This window comes from Bubalus kerabau, chromosome 11 (assembly GCF_029407905.1).
Source record: "Bubalus kerabau isolate K-KA32 ecotype Philippines breed swamp buffalo chromosome 11, PCC_UOA_SB_1v2, whole genome shotgun sequence".
Classification (NCBI taxonomy): domain Eukaryota; kingdom Metazoa; phylum Chordata; class Mammalia; order Artiodactyla; family Bovidae; genus Bubalus; species Bubalus kerabau.
The window spans coordinates 29,047,817-29,067,421 of record NC_073634.1 but is presented as its reverse complement, the minus strand read 5'-3'; the positions used below and the strand labels follow the sequence as shown (position 1 = coordinate 29,067,421).

The following is a 19,605-nucleotide window of genomic DNA, read 5'->3' as shown; positions in this document are numbered from 1 at the left end:
GGCACAGGCATGTTCCCATGACTTAGCCCCCTCTGACAGTGGCAGATGAGCCCTCTGCAGGCTTGTCTCCCTGCTTTAGTATTTTTTTCTCTAAAATGGGTAGGAGATCTCATTGGTATTTGAGTTGGAGAAAGGAAGTCATAAGCAGGTTCTTTTGAGATGGTGATCCATTTATATCACATACCCCAGGGAGAGAATCTGAAAAAGCCACTGAGCTTTCCATCCTGAAAATGCATATCTTTGCACAAATACTCAGAAAATTCAAGGGTATCTGAAATTGGTCAATGGCAAATTCACTTCCTGTGGATGGTCCCTCTTCCTGGCACTTGCAGCCCCTAAATGTCCTTCAGACTTTCCTATCATATTATTCTCCCTGCTTGAGGGTACTTTCTGAGCAGATACAGTCTACAGGATGTAAAATCCTGACAAAGTAGTTTAGGGAGAAGGAAGTATCTGTGATAAACAGAGCAGTCATTCAGTTCAGTCACTCAGTCGTGTCCGACTCTTCGCGACCCCATGGACTGCAACATGCCAGGCTTCCCTGTCCATTCCCAACTCCCAGAGCTTGCTCAAACTTATGTCCATTGAGTTGGTGATGCCACTCAACCATCTCATCATCTGTCGTCCCCTTCTCCTCCATCAGGGTCTTTTCCAATAAGTCAGTTCTTCGCATCAGGTGGCCCAAGTATTGGAGTTTCAGCTTCAGCATCAGTCCTTCCAGTGAATATTCAGGACTGATTTCCATTAGCATTGACTGGTTTGATCTCCTTGCAGTCCAAGGGACTCTCAAGAGTCTTCTCCAACACCACTGTTCAAAAGATCAATTCTTCGGTGCTCAGCTTTCTTTATAGTCCAACTCTCACATCCATACATGACCACTGGAAAAACCATAGCTTTGGCTAGACAGAGCAGAAAGTGCAACAGATCTGCCTCTGTCCTCTGCGAATCCAAGCTTAAAGCCGTGATTGATGTGGGCAGACTGTGCTGCCCTTATATTTCTTGGACCACTTGAGAAGCCACATGGCTTGCTCTCAGTCCCAGCTCTGCCATTTGTTAATGCTGTGACCTTTGGCAGTCTATGGACTTTTCTTCCCTGTAGTAGAGTAATGATGCATCTTTCCTGGAGCTGATATGAAGAATGAATCAGTTTATGTGAAATCACATAGCACGGAGAGGATTGATGATCCCAATGATCCTCGTGGTCCCTTCCAAGACTCTGAGAATTATTCTGTTCTCAGTGCAGTTTGCAAAAGATGGGAGAGGCTTCTAGCCAGAGACATATGAAACAGATTTAGTAAATGTCTCCTCTCTCCATCCCTTCTGAGCCAGGAGGGGCAAGCTTTACTCCTTTCTTGCTGTTGCAGAGCAGATGAAAGTGATGCTCAGAAATTTGCCCTGGCTGGTGCACATGTAAACCCTGCCATGTCAAGTGAAACTCAGTTCCAGGATCCTTCCACTCTGATGGCAAGAAAACACCCTTCTTTTTTCCAGTACAAATCATATTGGCTTGCTTATGCATTTTTAACCACCTCATTATTCCTTTGTATCTGTTTCAGATGTGTCTTTTCTTTTAGTGAAAGCTTCGTGCATTGCTCTGACTCCCTGTTTCCTCTGGAACTTTGTTCCATAAGTTATTCCCTCCCTTACTCCAGTTTAGTTCGTTGTTGTTGTTATTTTTTAATGTGGTATTTTGCTTCTATTTTCATTGTAAAAGAAACACAATCTCATTAGAGATGTACGGGAACAAAACTCATTGCCTTATATATAAGTATTCTCAGTCTCTTTCTATCAAAGGGGAGCCAGAAATAGAGATTTTTGAAGGGTCTCTGGAGAAGGGATAAGCTGAGGAAGAAAAGAGGGAGAGGGAAGGAAAAGGTCAACCTTCTTGATTTGAGAGTCAGTAAAGAATTTTTTTTTACTGGTTATTATTTTGAGTTGAGTAAGGAGAGGGTTTCAGGGAGCTGTAGGGTATAAGATAAGCAGGGTGACAAGAATTGGGAAAAAGGAATTTTTTAAAGTGTGGCGGGAGATTATAAACTAGGTCCCTTTTAAAGTCCTTATGGCTGCAGATTATAAACTAGGTCCCTTTTAAAGTCCTTAAAGAGATTCAAATAAAGATTGGCTTTGTTTTTAATTATTTTTGATAGCTGGATTATATTTGATCCAAAGCCACAGTGAGATTGGATCACATGGGACTCCAGGACTTATTTGGGTTACAGAGGAAAAGTGAGGTTTAGTTCAAACGAAATTGAATCTTTTCTTAAACATATGAAACATTTATTATAATAAAGTTTCAAAAACCTAAGATTAAAAATTAAGCTATATCGTAACTACACCTTTGGGGGTTTTCTTACGGGCTGGACTAACTGTAGCATCTGAAAACAGGAATTCAACAAAATCTCCATTGCTTCCTACTGAATTTCCCTGAAACTAGTAGAAGCCGTTTTTGTTGCTCTAAGGTCTTTCAGGGAAAACAAATTCATATTATTTATTTTAATCCAATTTGTTGTTGTTTAGTTGGTAAGTCGTGTCTGACTCTTTGAGACCCCATGGACTGTAGCTTACCAGGCTTCTCTGTCCATGGGATTTCCCAGGCAACGATACTGGAGTGGGTTGCCATTTCCTTCTCCAGGGGATCTTCCCGACTCAGGGATTGAACCCAGGTCTTGTGCTTGGCAGGCGAATTCTTTACCAATGAACCACCAGGGAAACCCATTGTGATTTAAACCAAATTGGATTCTTCTGTATTAAGGGTGCTTTTCCTAGGACGTGGTGAGTCTAAAAGTGGCCCAAGCACTCAAGAGAAGTGTGTTGCCTCTCCCCTGCCACCTTCAGCCTATGAATTGGAACAGCAACCCAGCAGTGACCAGCCTTCCTGGACATTGTGTCTTACAGGTGGAGGCAGTCATGACGGAGCTGAGTTTGAGCCATGTGGCAGATCAGCTGATTGGCAACTACAGCTTTGGGGGAATTTCCCATGGTGAGAGGCGCCGAGTCTCCATTGCAGCCCAGCTCCTCCAGGATCCCAGTAAGTGGGACCCAGAACTGCTACTGGCTGCTGCCTGGCATCTTCCACATGTCTACAGACATTTTCAGCCCTTTCTTTACAAGTTTCCATTTGGAAAGTGGGTTGTGTTGAACTGAAGCCACTGAGGTTTTTCAAAGTGGGGAGCCAGTTTCTTTGGAAATACTATATAGTTCCTAAAGTGATTCCATCATCCAAGTATAAAACAGCTCATAGACTTGGAAGCACTGCTTCTGTGTTGATGTTCAATTAAGGTCTTCCTTGAATATGGACCCTGCCCTATCCATCCTTGCTTCTTACTAGGGTAGTGCCACTGTGTCTGCCCTGGAGAGGCAGTGAGTTTTGGTATGACTAGAAGTATTTATGAAATGGTAGGAATTAAAACAGAACTTTGAGTGATACATGAGAAAGTATGTATACTGGAGGAAGGGCCACCAAGATGAGATGGCCATCTTTCCTTCCTGCCTTGGTCATTTTCCCCAATACCTGGGGAAACTTTGTCACTTCTGTGCACTTGGAAGAAGACATAATAGATCTGCATACTTTCTTTACATTGGGGTAGATCAAGACTGCCTGCTCTTCAGAGCAAATAAGAGGGATGTTCTTAAGAGCCCCCATACTTCTTGGGTAGAAATAAGCTACAATTAAACCCTCTAAAGAACTCAAATCCCTGCCCCATCTTGGACTTTGTTTCGTGGGTCAGAGTTTTTTTGCAGTGCGAAAACCCAGTTGGTATTGGAAAGTGCAGAGTCGGACACAACTGAAGTGACTTAGCAGCAGCAGACATGAAGTGAGATTGTGTCTTTTTTTTAATTTATTTTATTCGAGTATAGTTGCTTTACAATGTTAATTTATGCTGTACCTCAAAATGGTTCAGTATTACATATATACATTCTTCTTTGTATTCTTTTCCGTTATGATTTATCACAGGATATTGAATACAGTTCCCTGTATTATACAGGTGGACCTTGTTTATCCATGCTATATATAATACTTTGCATCTGCTAATCCCAAACTCCCAATCCATCCCTTCCTGCACCCCTCCCCCTTGGCAACCGCCGGTCTGTTCTCTATACCTGGTCTGTGGGTCTGTTTCGTAGATCACTGCATTTGTGTCATATTTTAGATTTCACATATAAGTGCTACCACATAGTATCTGTCTTCCTCTCACTGACTTTACTTACTATAATTTTGAGATTTTGTTCTTTTAACCAGCCTCTTCTCAGCCTTTCAGAGAAGGCAATGACACCCCACTCCAGTACTCTTGCCTGGAAAATCCCATGGACGGAGGAGCCTGGTGGGCCACAGTCCCTGGGGTCGCTAAGAGTTGGACAAGACTCAGGGACTTCACTTTCACTTTTCACTTTCCTGCATTGGAGAAGGAAATGGCAACCCACTCCAGTGTTCTTGCCTGGAGAATCCCAGGGATAAGGGGAGCCTGGTGGGCTGCTGTCTATGGTTTCTGGGGTACCCTAACCTCAGATGGAGCCAAAATGGTCCATAGTGCCATGTGAGAGGACTGATCTGGTTGCTGCCTTGTCCCCGCAAGGATTGAGGCTGAAATTTGCTCAGGAGTTGGGAGCTGGGCCCTCCCAGATCAGTTGTTTTCTCTTGGGCTCTGGCTGTATTTGTTTGGATGGGACAAGACAGCTCAGTAAGAAACTATTCAACTTTCTGAATCTAGAGCACAGAGTGCAGGCTTGGCAGTGACTCAGATGCTTGGCCTTTCTTTGCCTGCAGAGGTCATGCTGTTTGATGAGCCAACCACCGGTCTGGACTGTATGACTGCAAATCAGATCGTCGTCCTCCTGGCAGAGCTGGCTCGCAGGGACCGCATTGTGATCCTCACCATCCACCAGCCCCGCTCTGAGCTCTTCCAGGTGAGGGTGATGTCTCATTCCAGCTCAACTCGTCAGGGGTATATGTGTACTGGGCTGAGATCTACCTGCATGCGTGTGTGCTAAGTCACTTCAGTCGTGTCCGACTCTTTGCGACCCCATGGACTGTAGCCCGCCAGGCTCCTCTGTCCATGGGAATTCTCCAGGCAAGACTACTGGAGTGCGTTGCTGTTCCCTCCTCCAGGAGATCTTCCCAACCCAGGGATCGAACCCGCGTCTCTTACATCTACCTTCATTGGCAGGCAGGTTCTTTACCACTAGCAGGGATCTACCTAAACCAGAGCAACTGAAGCCAATAGCTCTAGATTTGGGAAGGGCAGAGGTTGGCACCTACCATAAGGTGCTGAAACAACTACCACGTTCCAGACAGCTTCTATGCACTAGCTCCTTTAATCCACACCACAACCCTTTGAGGTGGGTACCAGTATTTTCACTTTACAGAGGGAAAGAGTGAGACTTAGAAATGATACATAATGGAGCCAACATCACAGTTAATAAAAAGCTGGAACTGGCCTTCATGTTCTACTAACGGTTGGCTTTCAAGTCTGTTTTTCCTCTAAATCATACAGATTTCCTATCCAAAAATCTCACCTTAATCTCTCAGGATCCTTTTAGGGAGCTCTTATTTGACTTTTATAGATGAAGTTCTGAGATTTAAAAAAAACTTTGTCCAAGGTCTCTCACTTAGGGGCATGGTTGGGACTCAAACCCTGGTTGTCTGGCCAGGTCTATGAATTGCTTTCTATCCTAGACATGATGCTGGGTGCAAGCTGGGAGGCTGCAGGATCTGCAGTGGCAAGCCAGGCTGGAAAGAGTAGGGATGCATCTTGAGTGGCTCCGATGGCCGCAGTAAGAGTACTCATGATTGGCTGAGACACTCAGAGGACTGACTGCTTGAGACTTGTTTTCCATAAGGATGAAGTTACCTGATTACACACTGAGACTGTCTGTCGTTCGATCAGCTCTTTGACAAAATCGCCATCCTGAGCTGCGGAGAGCTGGTTTTCTGTGGGACACCAGTGGAAATGCTTGATTTCTTCAGTGGCTGTGGTTACCCTTGTCCTGAACATTCAAACCCTTTTGATTTTTATAGTAAGTTTTTCTTTCACATTACTGATCATAAATGTTTTTAAAACCTTCTCATCTCATCTTCCTGCTTAAATGACACCTGTATGAGTGGATTTTATTTCTGCTTTTGTTCTGGCGTTTTTACTCTTCAAAATATTAATTTGGCCGAGTCAATTAACTTGCCAAAGATGACCTGTCAGAATGAGGTGGGGGATCTCTCTCGAAATGGTGCCCTTCTACTTGATCAGAGGAAAACTAACTGAACATCTGGATTCTCCCAGACAGGCCTATGGGGATCCTCATGGCCCTGCTGATAGCTTTAAAATATTGAAAATGATTTTTATAGGTGGGCATTAACAACAGGTATTATTTTGATGAGATGAAGTATTATGGCTAGAACTCCTAAATCAATGATGAAACATATATTAGCCATTGTGTATATATATGCATTTAAAAGCACATGTGTTTTTTGTGTGGAAAAAAATTTCAGTGGACCTGACATCAGTGGATACCCAAAGCAAAGAACGAGAAATAGAAACCTACAAAAGAGTCCAGATGATTGAATTTGCCTACAAAGAATCAGCAATGTATCACAAAACCATGGAGGCTATTGAAAGAACAAAACATCTGAAAACATTACCAAAGATTCCTTTCAAAACCAGAGATTCTCCTGGAGCCCTCTCTAAACTGTGTGTTCTCTTGAGGTAAGAGCCTCACCCCGTTTCAGATGGGTAGACATCCACCCGTAAAAGAAAAGCAATTGAAACAGGGTTGTTTGGCTTTCAGGAGAGTGATGAGAAACTTACTGAGAAATAAGCTGGCAGTGACGATGCGTCTTACTCAGAATCTGATCATGGGTCTGTTCGTCATTTTCTTCCTTCTACGACTGGGGAAGGATGTGCTGAAGGGTGCCGTCCAGGATCGCGTGGGTCTCCTGTACCAGTTTGTGGGTGCCATGCCATACACAGGCATGCTCAACGCTGTGACCCTGTGTGAGTGCCTTGCCCAGGAGGTGTGCCCCCAGAGTGGGGGTGGGGGCTTCTTTCTCCCTGAATATCTCCTTTCTCCAGCTGACACCTTGCGAGACTGCACCAACATAAGGGTATTCCTCTGAGCTCAGCCTGGCCCTCTCCAGGTTCTTTCTCTGGGAAAAGGTAACTTGTGAATTGCTAACACCTCAGTGAGAATTAGGTCACCATGTGGATCTCCTTGAGGGTTTCTGAGGATCCAGGTGAAACAGGAAGTTATGAGGAGCTGATGGGGCACCTAACGGTGGTGGTTTTAGGTCAGCCCTGGTATCCTATCTTAGCCATGAGGAAGCGCAGCTCACTGGGGCCAGGATGCCTGGCCAACTTTGCACTGTTAATGTTCCTTATGGAGCCTAATTTAGGACAGCCAGCATATGGTTTTCAAACTCAGTGGGAGTCCAGAAGCAATACCTAGGTGCTTGATGTTCTGTGCCAAGGCCCTGCACAAAAAGAGGACACAGTGCCTCACGTCACTCATTTGTGTCTCTTTTGCATGTGTATTTTTGAACTGGTGACACCCCTCCTCTACTTTAGAGACACGGAAATAAATGATCCTACTGTAATCCTACTATGGTTCCCATAGAATGTATGTTTCTGGGGGAGAGGGGAGTCCATAGCTCTATGGATGGCAGTCCCTTCTCTCCATCAATGGGGGGCCCCAGCTGGTTCTCACCACCCAGTGCTGATAGACCTCAAGTTCAGCCTGGGCTAGCACCGTCCCCTGCCCTTCCACGCCCCCTCCACCAGCTGTGTGGTGACCGGCTCTTCTGAAACCTGCCTTCTGTGCCCAGTTCCTGTGCTGCGTGCCGTCAGTGACCAGGAGAGCCAGGATGGCCTGTATCACAAGTGGCAGATGCTACTGGCCTACATGCTGCACGTGCTTCCCTTCAGCGTCACTGCCACCCTCGTGTGCTGCAGTGTGTGCTACTGGTAAGGAAGAGGGTGTCCCGAGGCCTTCGGTTCTCCCAGGCCATGCCTCCCCTGGCCAGTGGGACCAGTGGAGCGAGAGGCCAAGGATAAACCGCTCTCCGCTCTGGAGGGCCTGTCTTTGCCCACCAAAGCCTTATACAACGTTCTGTCCTTCAGGGCAAATATGAGAACCCCACTGGGGGCCACATGGGATCTGAGAGCAGACCAGTAAGACTACACATACCAGGGAATAGCCTGTCCCACATTCACTGACCCAAGCAGAGGGCTCGGGAGTAGCTGGGACCAGGCTGCCCAGGCCGCTGTGAGCTGGAGCAGCAATGCTGCCTGAGATTTCAGTGACAGACCTGGGGCATTGCAGTTGGTTGGGGGTGATGGGGGCTTGAGGAATCAAGAGTGACTATGGGAAGAGGGCTTTGAAAAACCATGAAGCATCCCTGATGCTTTTGATGGATGGTTTGTAGATGATGCTTTTTATTTCATAGAACTTTTGACAGATATAATCTGAAAGTATGTAGAGTCATTTGTTGATTTGGTGTGACAGAGAGATATATCTTCCTTAATCCCTGTGGCTTTCCCCTAAGATGGGGAATCACGTGGTATTCTGTGACTCCAGCAGAGAAAGGTGCCCAGCTTGTCATCCCAAGAGAGGGCTTCAGGCGGCCCTGGAGACACTGTCTTTCTTCAGGCCGCTGCATTCCTGTGCTGTGCTCCTATTAATAGAGAGACCCATGATATGCCATGTGAATAATTACTACGAATCAAGTGAAACACAGGTAGAAGGTAAGCAACAGCCTGGTTAGTTTGAGCTCTAAGATGAGGAGTTGGAAAGGCTTGCTGCAGGCTCTTAGATGTCGGTGTCAACCTGGGGGGTGACAGAGGCAAAACTGCTTGTTCTGGTGAGCAGGAGGGTGGAGTCTCACGGCCGAGGGTGTGGCAGGGACCGCGTGGCCCTCCTTGCTGGTCCTGATGAGGCCTCTTTATCCTCTGACGCTCAGGAACACGCTGAATCTCTGATCTGTGATGTAAACTACAGGCCCAACCCATGTGTGCATCCTCAGTCACGTCTGACTCTTTGTGGGGACTGAAAGCTGGAGTTTTTTTGACTCTTAGCAGCATATCAGACCTAAACTCACTCAGTAGCAAAATCTGATCGGAACCAACATGAGGTTCTTTGTACTTTCCCAACAGTAACACTTCTGTTTCCTGGAAATACTAATGTGCTTGAATGCAGTTGAAGTCCTGAACCCCACTTTGGCAAGCATGGTCTATGCAGTATGACACCTTCCGCAAATCTGTAAATTGCCGCATTCCAAAACACATCTGCCCCTAAAGTGTTTCAGATGATGGCTTGTGGACATAAGCAAATCTCCACATGACTTTAATTCAAGAAAATGTAAGATTAATATAAGCAATATTAATAAATATTATCATAAAAAAACCACTGTGTTGAGGCATATAATGACAATAATGATGACTAACATATTGAGTGCTTGCTTTTATGTCAGACACTAAGAGGTTTAAATATATCATTTCATGTAATCCTAGTCACCATTCTGTAAAGATGGCATTATTCATTATTTTTGTTTGAAGACTAGGAAGCTGAGGCACCAATGGGATATGTCTCTTCCCCATCCTTATCTCCAGGGAATTACCCGAAGGAGACCAAGGGTCCATTTGGTTGGGCAGGAAGAGGGCCTCTTGGAGGCTTTATAAAGGAGAACTTGAGAGATGAGCAACATTTGAACAGATGGAAAAGGAGCAAGGGTATTCCAGGGGAAGAGAGAGAAGGAACATAAGTTTAGAAGCAAAAACACATGAGACCTTTTCAGAGAAAAGGTTCAGTTGTGCTGTGGGGAAAGGAGAGTTGGAAGGAGTAGTGGAAAATATGACTGATGGCCCTGGAGCCTGGTAGGCGAGGTGCTGAATGCCAGGCTAAGGGGCTGAGGAGGATTAGATATTGGGACATAGTGGAGGATTTCAAACCTCAGAGAGTGACTCATATCTGTTTGACTCAGGAGGGTGAGGTCCACGTCACTTTGGTTGCAGACTGGAGTTAGGGCAGGACACTGGCCAGCCCAGTGAGGAGCCGTGGCAACTGTTTGGGAAGGGCAGAGGCCCTGGTAAAGACAGTATCAGTGGCAACAGAAAGTGGGGGAGATCACTTTGAGATGTTGGGAAAGTAGAATTGAATGAACTCAAATGAAATGGATTTGTTGAGGGGTAAATAAAATCATGGATGATGCCTGCATTTTCAGCCTGGGACCATGGGAAGGGGACAACCTCCTTATCGAGTTTGCCAGGAAAGAGAATTGATTTGGTTTTGAACACATTGCATCTGAGATGCTACAGGACACCCAACTGGAGATGTCAGTCTGAGGTTTGGGTGACAGGTTGGTGTAGAAAAAAAATAAAGGCAAGAGGAGTAAGAGTCAAGACCTGGAAATGGATTCTTTAGGAGAGAATGTTAGAAAGGGAGGAAGCAGTCTGAGTATAATATCTTAAGAGGAACATTCAGAGAGTGGAAGAGGCAAGTGACTCAGTGAGAGAGGCAGAGAGGTGGTCAGAGGTGGAAGGAGAAGCAGGATCAGGCAGCATCAGAGACCCCAAGAGAGGAGAGAGTTTCAGGGGCATATAATATACCTGTCAGTGCTGCAGATGTTCAAGGAGATGTATCAAAAGATTAAGGAGGTATTGGTGCTCTTCCAAAAAAGATCTTTAGCAGCGTGGTGGGGGTGCAAGGCAGGTTTACAAGGGAAGAAGGAGTGAGATGGAAGGAGATGCTGTTTGAGAAGCTTGGTGGTATAGAATAGAATGAAGAGGGGGAAGTTGCTTAAAAGGTTAGCAGACTCAAGGAATGGTTATTTTATGACATGTTAAGTAAGACTATTGAGAAAAAACACTAGATTGAGAGTAGATGAAACTACAGAAAAATTGGATAGTTCACAGATCGTTTCCAGATTAGACCAGAGACAGGGAAATCAGGTTAACATAGAACAGTTTTAAGTAACAAGTAACGTTTAAATACAAGACCTGGTGAGTGATCAAGATTAAATGGGTGGAGTCACTGGAATTGATCAGGTTACCTAATTAGGAGGCACTGGTGTTGATGAATTATCAAGATTAAAGACCTTGAGGATAATAATGATGGACAGGAGTGTAAAACTGACCCTGGTCCAGAAGCTATGAAAGCATGAAAGGTGAGACGATGCCTTAAAAGTCACAGAGGACTGCACTGGGGCAGAGAAGTGATAGCGTAAGCAAAGTTCGTGATTTGTACAGGAGGAAAGGCAGATGACCTTGAAGAGTGGTAGGGAGGGGTGGATGTTAAGACATGCTAACTCCTCCTTACTCTACAAATGAAAGAAAGAGCAGCCATGTCTGAGGGCTGTTGAGCACATGCTATCACCAGGGAAATGTTACTTGGTGAAAGGAATATAAGGGGTTGTAAGGGTAGCTTGTTTACAAGAACATGAAGGTCGAATCAGTGGAAGGGTTTGGTAGAATAAGACAAGAATGGAATGGAACGGGCCTGGGGAGGGCTAATTCCCTCCCCAGAAAAGCGGAGAAGGATTCTCATACTGGCAATAACCCCAGGATATAGGAATGAGGCGCCCAGGAGGGGCTGAGAACCAGGTTTTGTGAGTCCTTGGCATTAGGGCGGGAGCAGTGCTGGCCAGGTAGAATGTGGCTGCTTATGGAGAAGCCTGGACACTTCAGCCCTACTTAATGCAGTGAGTTGTGACCATCCTCTAAGTGTTGGTATTTTTCTGGGAGAGCAGAGGAGATGTAAAAAAGGAAAAGGGGGCTCAGTTGACTTGGGGCCAACAGAACAGTTCTCGGGACAAAATGGCCTCAAATGCTGTGTTCCAAAAAGGCCTTTCAAAGGCGGGGTTTGGCTTGCCCTGCAGACTCTTCTCACCCACTAACTACCATGGATTTATTCCTAGAAGGCAACTGTGCAGTTTTTCTTATAACCCTTGGAGAGGAACTAAAGACCTTATGTTTTTCCAGGACTCTGGCCTTATACCCTGAGGCTGCCAGATTTGCATATTTCTCTGTTGCTCTCTTGGCCCCCCACTTAATTGGTGAATTTCTAAGCCTTGTGCTACTTGGCGTGATCCAAAACCCAAATGTGGTCAACAGCGTGGTGGCCCTGCTCTCCATTGCTGGGGTGCTTATGGGCTCTGGCTTCGTGAGGTAAGATCTAACAATACCAACTGATTTAGACTGGTGTGGTTTGATGTTAATGATCACCTAATGATGATGATTGTAAGGCATTCCAGAGGAGCGTGGTGATACTCTATCACCTCACAGTCCAGAGTGTTTATAGCGCTTACTAATCAATATTGCTTAGACTCTGAACTGTTTACAGTTTATTCAATAAAATGTCTTCAGAGTGAGATTCAGGAAATGATGATTTAGGTGTGTTATCAATATGATTCATATGTCATAAGACATTATAGCAAAAGGAGAAAAACCAAGCTATCCTCCAGAAGCACAGCCTATTACAGGCTAACTAGCATGCATTTAGTCCATTTCTTCCCCTGGCACTGTTGAGTTTCTAGTCCAGCTCTCAATTCCCAGGTATTTCAAGGAAGTTAGAATAGTCAGATAAGAAAAGAGGTAAGAGAAGGTAAGAGACTGCTGAAGAAAGTATCAGGACCAGAAGGACATGTACCAAATGTTAACAGTAATTATCTCTGGGTGACATTCATTTTAATTTTTCTTTATATTTTCCTCTCTTTTGTGAACTTTCTATAATGGACAGCATTCTTTTATAACCAGGAAAAAATATACATGCACACATACATATGTTTTAAAAAAGTAGTAGTAAGAAGGGTGGAAAATTTTAGGAGGGTGAAAGTGGTTCCTGGTAGGTGATGTGAGTTGGATCTAGCAAGCAAACTGTGGGTCCCTGAGAAAATGTGAAGACGGCTATTTCTTTGACTTAAAAACCAATCAAATAAGCTACTGAGCAGCTATTACATGTAATCATATTTCTTTGTTTACTTATTTAACTCAGAGCAATCGATGTTCAGGTAAGAAAACTAAGCTCAGACTTGACTTTGTTCTGCTCACACTGTAAAAAGCCTCTCAGGAAGCATGTGGCTCCCTGAAGTCAGAGTCTTCCTCCTACCACTCAGCTGCCAAGTGACCATTGGCAAGTCGCTTTTCCATCTTAATTAGTTTCGTTTATAAGATGGAGATAATGATCTCAGCCCCCTCTGTCTCAAGGGAACATGAGACTCATGAGGTCATCCGTGTGGAAGCACTTCATGAACTGTAGTGACTTATAAAAGGTGAGATACCATTAAGCAAAGTGAGCTAGGTTTTGGCCAGTTAAGGAGATATTTTTGTGCAGTGACACCATGACAATATATTTGCCTATGTGGCTTAAGTGGCTTGTTCGCATCTATGAAAAATGCACAGGATCCAGTCACCCCAATGGCATGAAATCAAGCCCGCAGGTTACAGACCCAACCTTCAGCAGCATTTCCTCTTTCTTATTTGAATCGTTATGTGTTTGGTTTATAGGAAGAGGGAGGGAGGCAGTGGCCAACATTACCAAAATGCTCTTGGGTTCTTTGCAAAACCTCAATATCCCAAGGCTTCACCTGGGTTCCACTCCCATCATTGGGGTGAAACTGCTCCTGAAGGCCGCATCAACGTCTTAGTCATCGAGTTTATATTTTTCCTTCAACTCATCTTTCCTGACTGACTGCCTACAACATTTGCACTTTTGGCTCCCTCTTCCTTTAAACTCAAGTGGAAAGAGCTTTGTTCTTCTTACAAAAGAATGCAGGTTCTTTGGGGAAAAAATATACACAATGTAGAAACATACTAAGTAAGTTATTTACCTGAAGTATCACAGCCCAGAGTTAAATTTTGTTGTGTATTTTGCTAGACTCTTATGTAATCTTTAATTAAAATAAGCTCATACTGTTGTGAAAGAGTAAGGTATGCATGCTTTTTTCCCCTGTGTGGAAGGTCCCACGTCAATAAATTTGGGTCTGTGCTTCCTCCCTCTTGGACGTATTGTGAGGATTTCGGTGTCACTGCCTGGTTTTCTCCTGTCTTTCACTGATCGATTTGTCCCCCTCTGCGCCTGCACAAAGCCTGCCTGCCATTGCCTTGGCACAGGATAAGCGGTCTCTGACAGGCCCCTTTATTAGGTCTCACTGCTCATGTTGCAGTCTTCCTCAGATACACCGTCAGCATCTTGAGAGAAGCATTACAGCATCTCTCAGTGGCTGGCCCAAGGCCTTTAACCAATTAGGTCTGCAAAAAATATTTGGACTGAGTAAATAAATGAATGACTACTCTCTTCTAGGACTTACCTGTACACTGGATCAGTGACCAGATCACACTGGGTTTCTTCCCCGCTGTCAAGTCCCAAATGCATGTGGGGCCTTTGTGTTTGCCCTGTGGGGTGCAGTACAGGACAGAGACACGCGGTTCCTGCCTCCTCACACTCCAGCCAGCTGGGCAGCCGTCTTCTCCTGGCCATCACCCTGTCCCAGGCCTTTGTCATCTCACCCTTGAACTTCCGCTGTAGCCTGCTCCCTTTATGGCTGTTACTCCTCTGTCCTTATTCTGGTCCATCCTACTTGCTGGTGCCGCATTAATACTCTTAAAACACTGATTGACATGTGATCGTTTTCATGGTCCTTCAATGGCAAGCCCCTACAAGGCCCTGAAAACAGCTGGTCATGGCTGCATTCTCAACTCGCCTCCCACTGCTCCCAGATCAGACCCTCCGCTCGAGCCTTTCTAGCCCAGTTGCATAGGCCTGTGCTCACACTGTTCTGCCGCCCTAGGGTTCTTCCTTTTCCCCAGACTCCCATCTATCCTTTCCAATCAGCCGCCTCTCAATGTGGCTAAGTCAATTTCGTGCCTCAGAACATTGTCAATAACTGAAAGTCATGGAGTTTGGGGATCACTTAGTGAAACCGTAAATACTAAATACAAGAATATCATGGACACTTGGTACTGTTTTTTTATACTTTCTAAGCACAAATGGTTCACCGCTGTGTATTTTTATAGTCTTAAGGCTATGTAATCTCTGTCTCCCAACTCTATTATGAGTCCTTAGGGGTAGGTACTTCTTTTGGATTCCTTCAGATCAGATCAGTTGCTCAGTTGTGTCCGACTCTTTGCGACCCCATGAATCACAGCATGCCAGGCCTCCCTGTCCATCACCAACTCCCGGAGTTCACCCAGACTCACGTCCATCGAGCCAGTGATGCCATCCAGCCATCTCATCCTCTGTCATCCCCTTCTCCTCCTGCCCCCAATCCCTCCCAGCATCAGAGTCTTTTCCAATGAGTCAACTCTTCGCATCAAGTGGCCGAAGTACTGGAGTTTCAGCTTTAGCATCATTCCTTCCAAAGAAATCCCAGGGCTGATCTCCTTCAGAATGGACTGGTTGGACCTCCTTGCAGTCCAAGGGACTCTCAAGAGTCTTCTCCAACACCACAGTTCAAAAGCATCAATTCTTCGGCACTCAGCCTTCTTCACAGTCCAACTCTCACATCCATACAGGACCACAGGAAAAACCATAGCCTTGACTAGACGGGCCTTTGTTGGCAAAGTAATATCTCTGCTTTTGAATATGCCATCTAGGTTGGTCATAACTTTCCTTCCAAGGAGTAAGCGTCTTTTAATTTCATGGCTGCAGTCACCATCTGTAGTGATTTCGGAGCCCAGAAAAATAAAGTCTGACACTGTTTCCACTGTTTTCCCATCTATTTCCCATCAAGTGGTGGGACCGGATGCCATGATCTTCATTTTCTGAATGTTGAGCTTTAGGCCAACTTTTTCACTCTCCACTTTCACTTTCATCAAGAGGCTTTTTTAGTTCCTCTTCACTTTCTGCCATAAGGGTGGTGTCATCTGCATATCTGAGGTTATTGATATTTCTCCCGGCAATCTTGATTCCAGTTTGTGTTTCTTCCAGTCCAGTGTTTCTCATGATGTACTCTGCATATAAGTTAAATAAGCAGGGTGACAATATACAGCCTTGACGTACTCCTTTTCCTATTTGGAACCAGTCTGTTGTTCCATGTCCAGTTCTAACTGTTGCTTCCTGACCTGCATACAAATTTCTCAAGAGGCAGATCAGGTGGTCTGGTATTCCCATCTCTTTCAGAATTTTCCACAGTTTATTGTGATCCACACAGTCAAAGGCTTTGGCATAGTCAATCAAGCAGAAATAGATGTTTTTCTGGAACTCTCTTGCTTTTTCTATGATCCAGTGGATGTTGGCAATTTGATCTCTGGTTCCTCTGCCTTTTCTAAAACCAGCTTGAACATCTGGAAGTTCACAGTTCACATATTGCTGAAGCCTGGGTTGGAGAATTTTGAGCATTACTTTGCTAGCGTGTGAGATGAGTGCAATTGTGCGGTAGTTTGAGCATTCTTTGGCATTGCCTTTCTTTGGGATTGGAATGAAAACTGCCCTTTTCCAGTCCTGTGGCCACTGCTGAGTTTTCCAAATTTGCTGGCATATTGAGTGCAGCACTTTCACAGCATCATCTTTCAGGATTTGGAATAGTTCAACGGGAATTCCATCACCTCCACTAGCTTTGTTCGTAGTGATGCTTTCTAAGGCCCACTTGACTTCACATTCCAGGACGTCTGGCTCTAGGTCAGTGATCACACCATCGTGATTATCTGGGTCGTGAAGATCTTTTTTGTAAAGTTCTTCTGTGTATTCTTTCCATCTCTTCTTAATATCTTCTGCTTCTGTTAGGTCCATACCATTTCTGTCCTTTATCGAGCTCATCTTTGCATGAAATGTTCCTTTGGTATCTCTAATTTTCTTGAAGAGATCTCTAGTCTTTCCCATTCTGTTGTTTTCCTCTATTTCTTTGCATTGATCGCTGAAGAAGGCTTTATCTCTTCTTGCTACTCTTTGGAATTCTGCTTTCAGATGTTTATATCTTTCCTTTTCTCCTTTGCTTTTCGCTTTTCTTCTTTTCACAGCTATTTGTAAGGCCTCCCCAGACAGCCATTTTGCTTTTTTGCATTTCTTTTCCATGGGAATGGTCTTGATCCCTGTCTCCTGTACAATGTCACGAACCTCATTCCATAGTTCACCAGGCACTCTATCTATCAGATCTAGGCCCATAAATCTATTTCTCACTTCCACTGTATAATCATAAGAGATTTGATTTTTAAGCACCCTGAATTAGTGCCTTGCAAACAGAAATAATTTAATGCATATTTGTTGACTGATAGAAGCTATAGAGTGAACCGAGAAGGGCACAAGGCCGGCATGAGGTTTCTCCTGAAACGGGTTTCACAATGAGTGTCTGCTGGTTCTCTCCATCCCTTGGGTTACAGTTCAGTTCTCACTTCATACTCTAGCATGCTCAAGTCTATTTAATTACAAACATCCTCCTCTAATGTGATGCATTATTTTCTTTTATGTTTATATCAATGGTGCCTAACAATAACATTAAATACCAGTCCATCATCAGGGGTGTGTTACATTAATGTTTCTTCTATAGTGGACCACCAAGCTGTGATTAAAAATGATGCAGTGTTATGCTTACTGACTTGAAAGGCTATCTGAGATACATATTTGTTTGAAAAAGCAGGTTAGGAAAGAGGATTAGTAGTTTGATTCCATTTATGTAAAATGTCATAAATATATGTATTACATATATCACTAAAATGTTAACAGCAGTTATTTCTGGGCAGTGGTATTTCTCTATACTTCTCAGTGTTGTTTGAACTTTTTGTAGTAAGCATAATTCCTTTTGTGAAACATAAGAGTTGCCTTTCTTTTCATTTGGTAGGACTGTTACCAAAGCCTACTGAAGTTTTTCTTTCTTTCTTTTTGTCTTTTCTTAAGAAACATACAAGAAATGCCCATTCCTTTTAAAATCCTCGGTTATTTTACATTCCAAAAATATTGCTCTGAGATTCTCGTAGTCAATGAGTTCTATGGACAGAATTTCACTTGTGGTAAGTATTCTATTTTGGAATTTATTTTTACATATTCATTTGAAAACAATTTCTTGAGGGAAATGTATTTTTTAAGTAAAAAACTAATGTAAAATGTAAAATAGATTTAAAACTTTGTTTTGAAGAGTCTAACATTTTCTCTGATTTTTAAAATAGTAAGCATTCATCAAGCTAAACACTTGTCCAAGGTCAGCAGCTTAGGGGCATTCTGATGTTTTTAGAAAATGATGGATTTAACATACACTGAAGTAAACTCTAATATATTCTGGATGGAATCAGTTCCTATACCTAGCTTGAAACAGGCTGCAGTGGCCTCCTGTTCTCCCCAAATGTACAGAGTATGTAGCTGAGTGAAGGCATTTTTGGCACAAGTGTTCCCTAATCCTGCGAGAGGGCAGTGGGAATACAGCAAGGCCCTCCTGGCCATTGGAAATCCCAGGCCACTCTGTGAAGACAACGAAAGAACAAGGCAGAATGTCATAGTTGTTTTAAATCTCTCTAGGTGATAACATTAGTAACCTTGGGATACTCAGTGCTAAGTGATCATAATTTTTATCAGTACTATTCATTCATTTGGGTAATGAATATATACCCAAAGTGGGAACAAACCCATTTCCATCTTCAAGGCTCCCAACACTCACTATTGCTTCATCTAATAATGAATTCTGGGCTCTCTAAAAAGTCCTGTATCTTTATGAAGAAGGGTACTTAGCAGAATACTAAGCATTTAGTGGGCATTTGGTAAACACATGTGGATTCAATTATCTTGGAAGTACCATATCTGACATTGTCGATCTTTTCCCTGGCAGGCAACTCAAACGCTTCTGTGTCAGCTAACCCAATGTGTACCATCACTCAAGGAGCTCAGTTCATTGAGAGAAACTGCCCAGGTGCAACATCCAGATTCACAGCAAACTTTCTCATTTTGTATTCATTTATCCCAGCTCTTGTCATCCTAGGAATAATTGTTTTTAAAATAAGGGATTATCTCATTAGCAGATAGTAAAGGACACTGCTACAAAATGGAACTTAAGCTCCTAGATATACATGACTGCTTTGAATTTCTGAAGTAAGAATGCCACATGATTCTCAGTAGTACAATTGTAAGTCTTTTAACCATTAAGACTCCATCTGTGCCCACTGGATCCATGCAGGCCTGGAATGCTATTCCAACTTGGAGGGACTTGTATTATTTGGAAATTGTGACCGAGCAGGTTCAAAGATGTAAATAATAATTCATAAAGTTATGGGAGACTAGTGTGACTATTTGTCTTTGTTCTAGACACAGAAAAAATAGGTCAAAGATTATGCTTACATTTGACAAAGGACTTGGTAAAAAAGAAAATATTTGAATATTATCAGCTGTAAGTAACAGAAAAAGTTGTTTCACTGAAGCAAAGCATCACAGAATTGGGTAAGAATGGTTTATCATTTCAAAACCCATATTTATGTGTCCAAGTCCAGATAAGTTACCTAGTCACATGGAGAGGATGTTGGATAGATGCTGAGTGAAGGCCCGTGACACACAGCATCCACTGATTTTATTGAGGGTTAAAAATGAAAAATGGCAGGAATGGGCTGAACTGAAAATGGCACATTAGACAAAAATAGTTTGCTATTTTTCACTGTCAACTTAATTTACTTACAAAATTAAATGTTACTAGGCAAAGTGTACGCATGAACT

General features: G+C 43.7%; 1 protein-coding gene across 5 annotated transcripts in view; it reads left to right on the top strand.

The window, feature by feature from the left end:
* The window catches only part of ABCG5 (ATP binding cassette subfamily G member 5), a 44,037-nt gene extending 24,432 nt beyond the window's left edge, over positions 1 to 19,605 (top strand). For 3 of the 5 annotated variants that reach the window (XM_055539951.1, XM_055539954.1, XM_055539952.1), the window contains 9 exons: positions 2,896 to 3,028; positions 4,766 to 4,905; positions 5,886 to 6,015; positions 6,482 to 6,695; positions 6,778 to 6,983; positions 7,811 to 7,949; positions 11,961 to 12,146; positions 17,809 to 17,921; positions 18,731 to 19,605. In XM_055539951.1, the coding sequence (XP_055395926.1) occupies positions 2,896 to 3,028; positions 4,766 to 4,905; positions 5,886 to 6,015; positions 6,482 to 6,695; positions 6,778 to 6,983; positions 7,811 to 7,949; positions 11,961 to 12,146; positions 17,809 to 17,921; positions 18,731 to 18,924 (1,455 nt within the window). In that variant the 3' untranslated portion in view covers positions 18,925 to 19,605. Of the gene's footprint in view, positions 1 to 2,895; positions 3,029 to 4,765; positions 4,906 to 5,885; positions 6,016 to 6,481; positions 6,696 to 6,777; positions 6,984 to 7,810; positions 7,950 to 8,562; positions 8,730 to 11,960; positions 12,147 to 17,808; positions 17,922 to 18,730 lie in introns of those variants that run through there. The other 2 variants (XR_008700239.1, XM_055539953.1) reach the window with 2 other exon arrangements.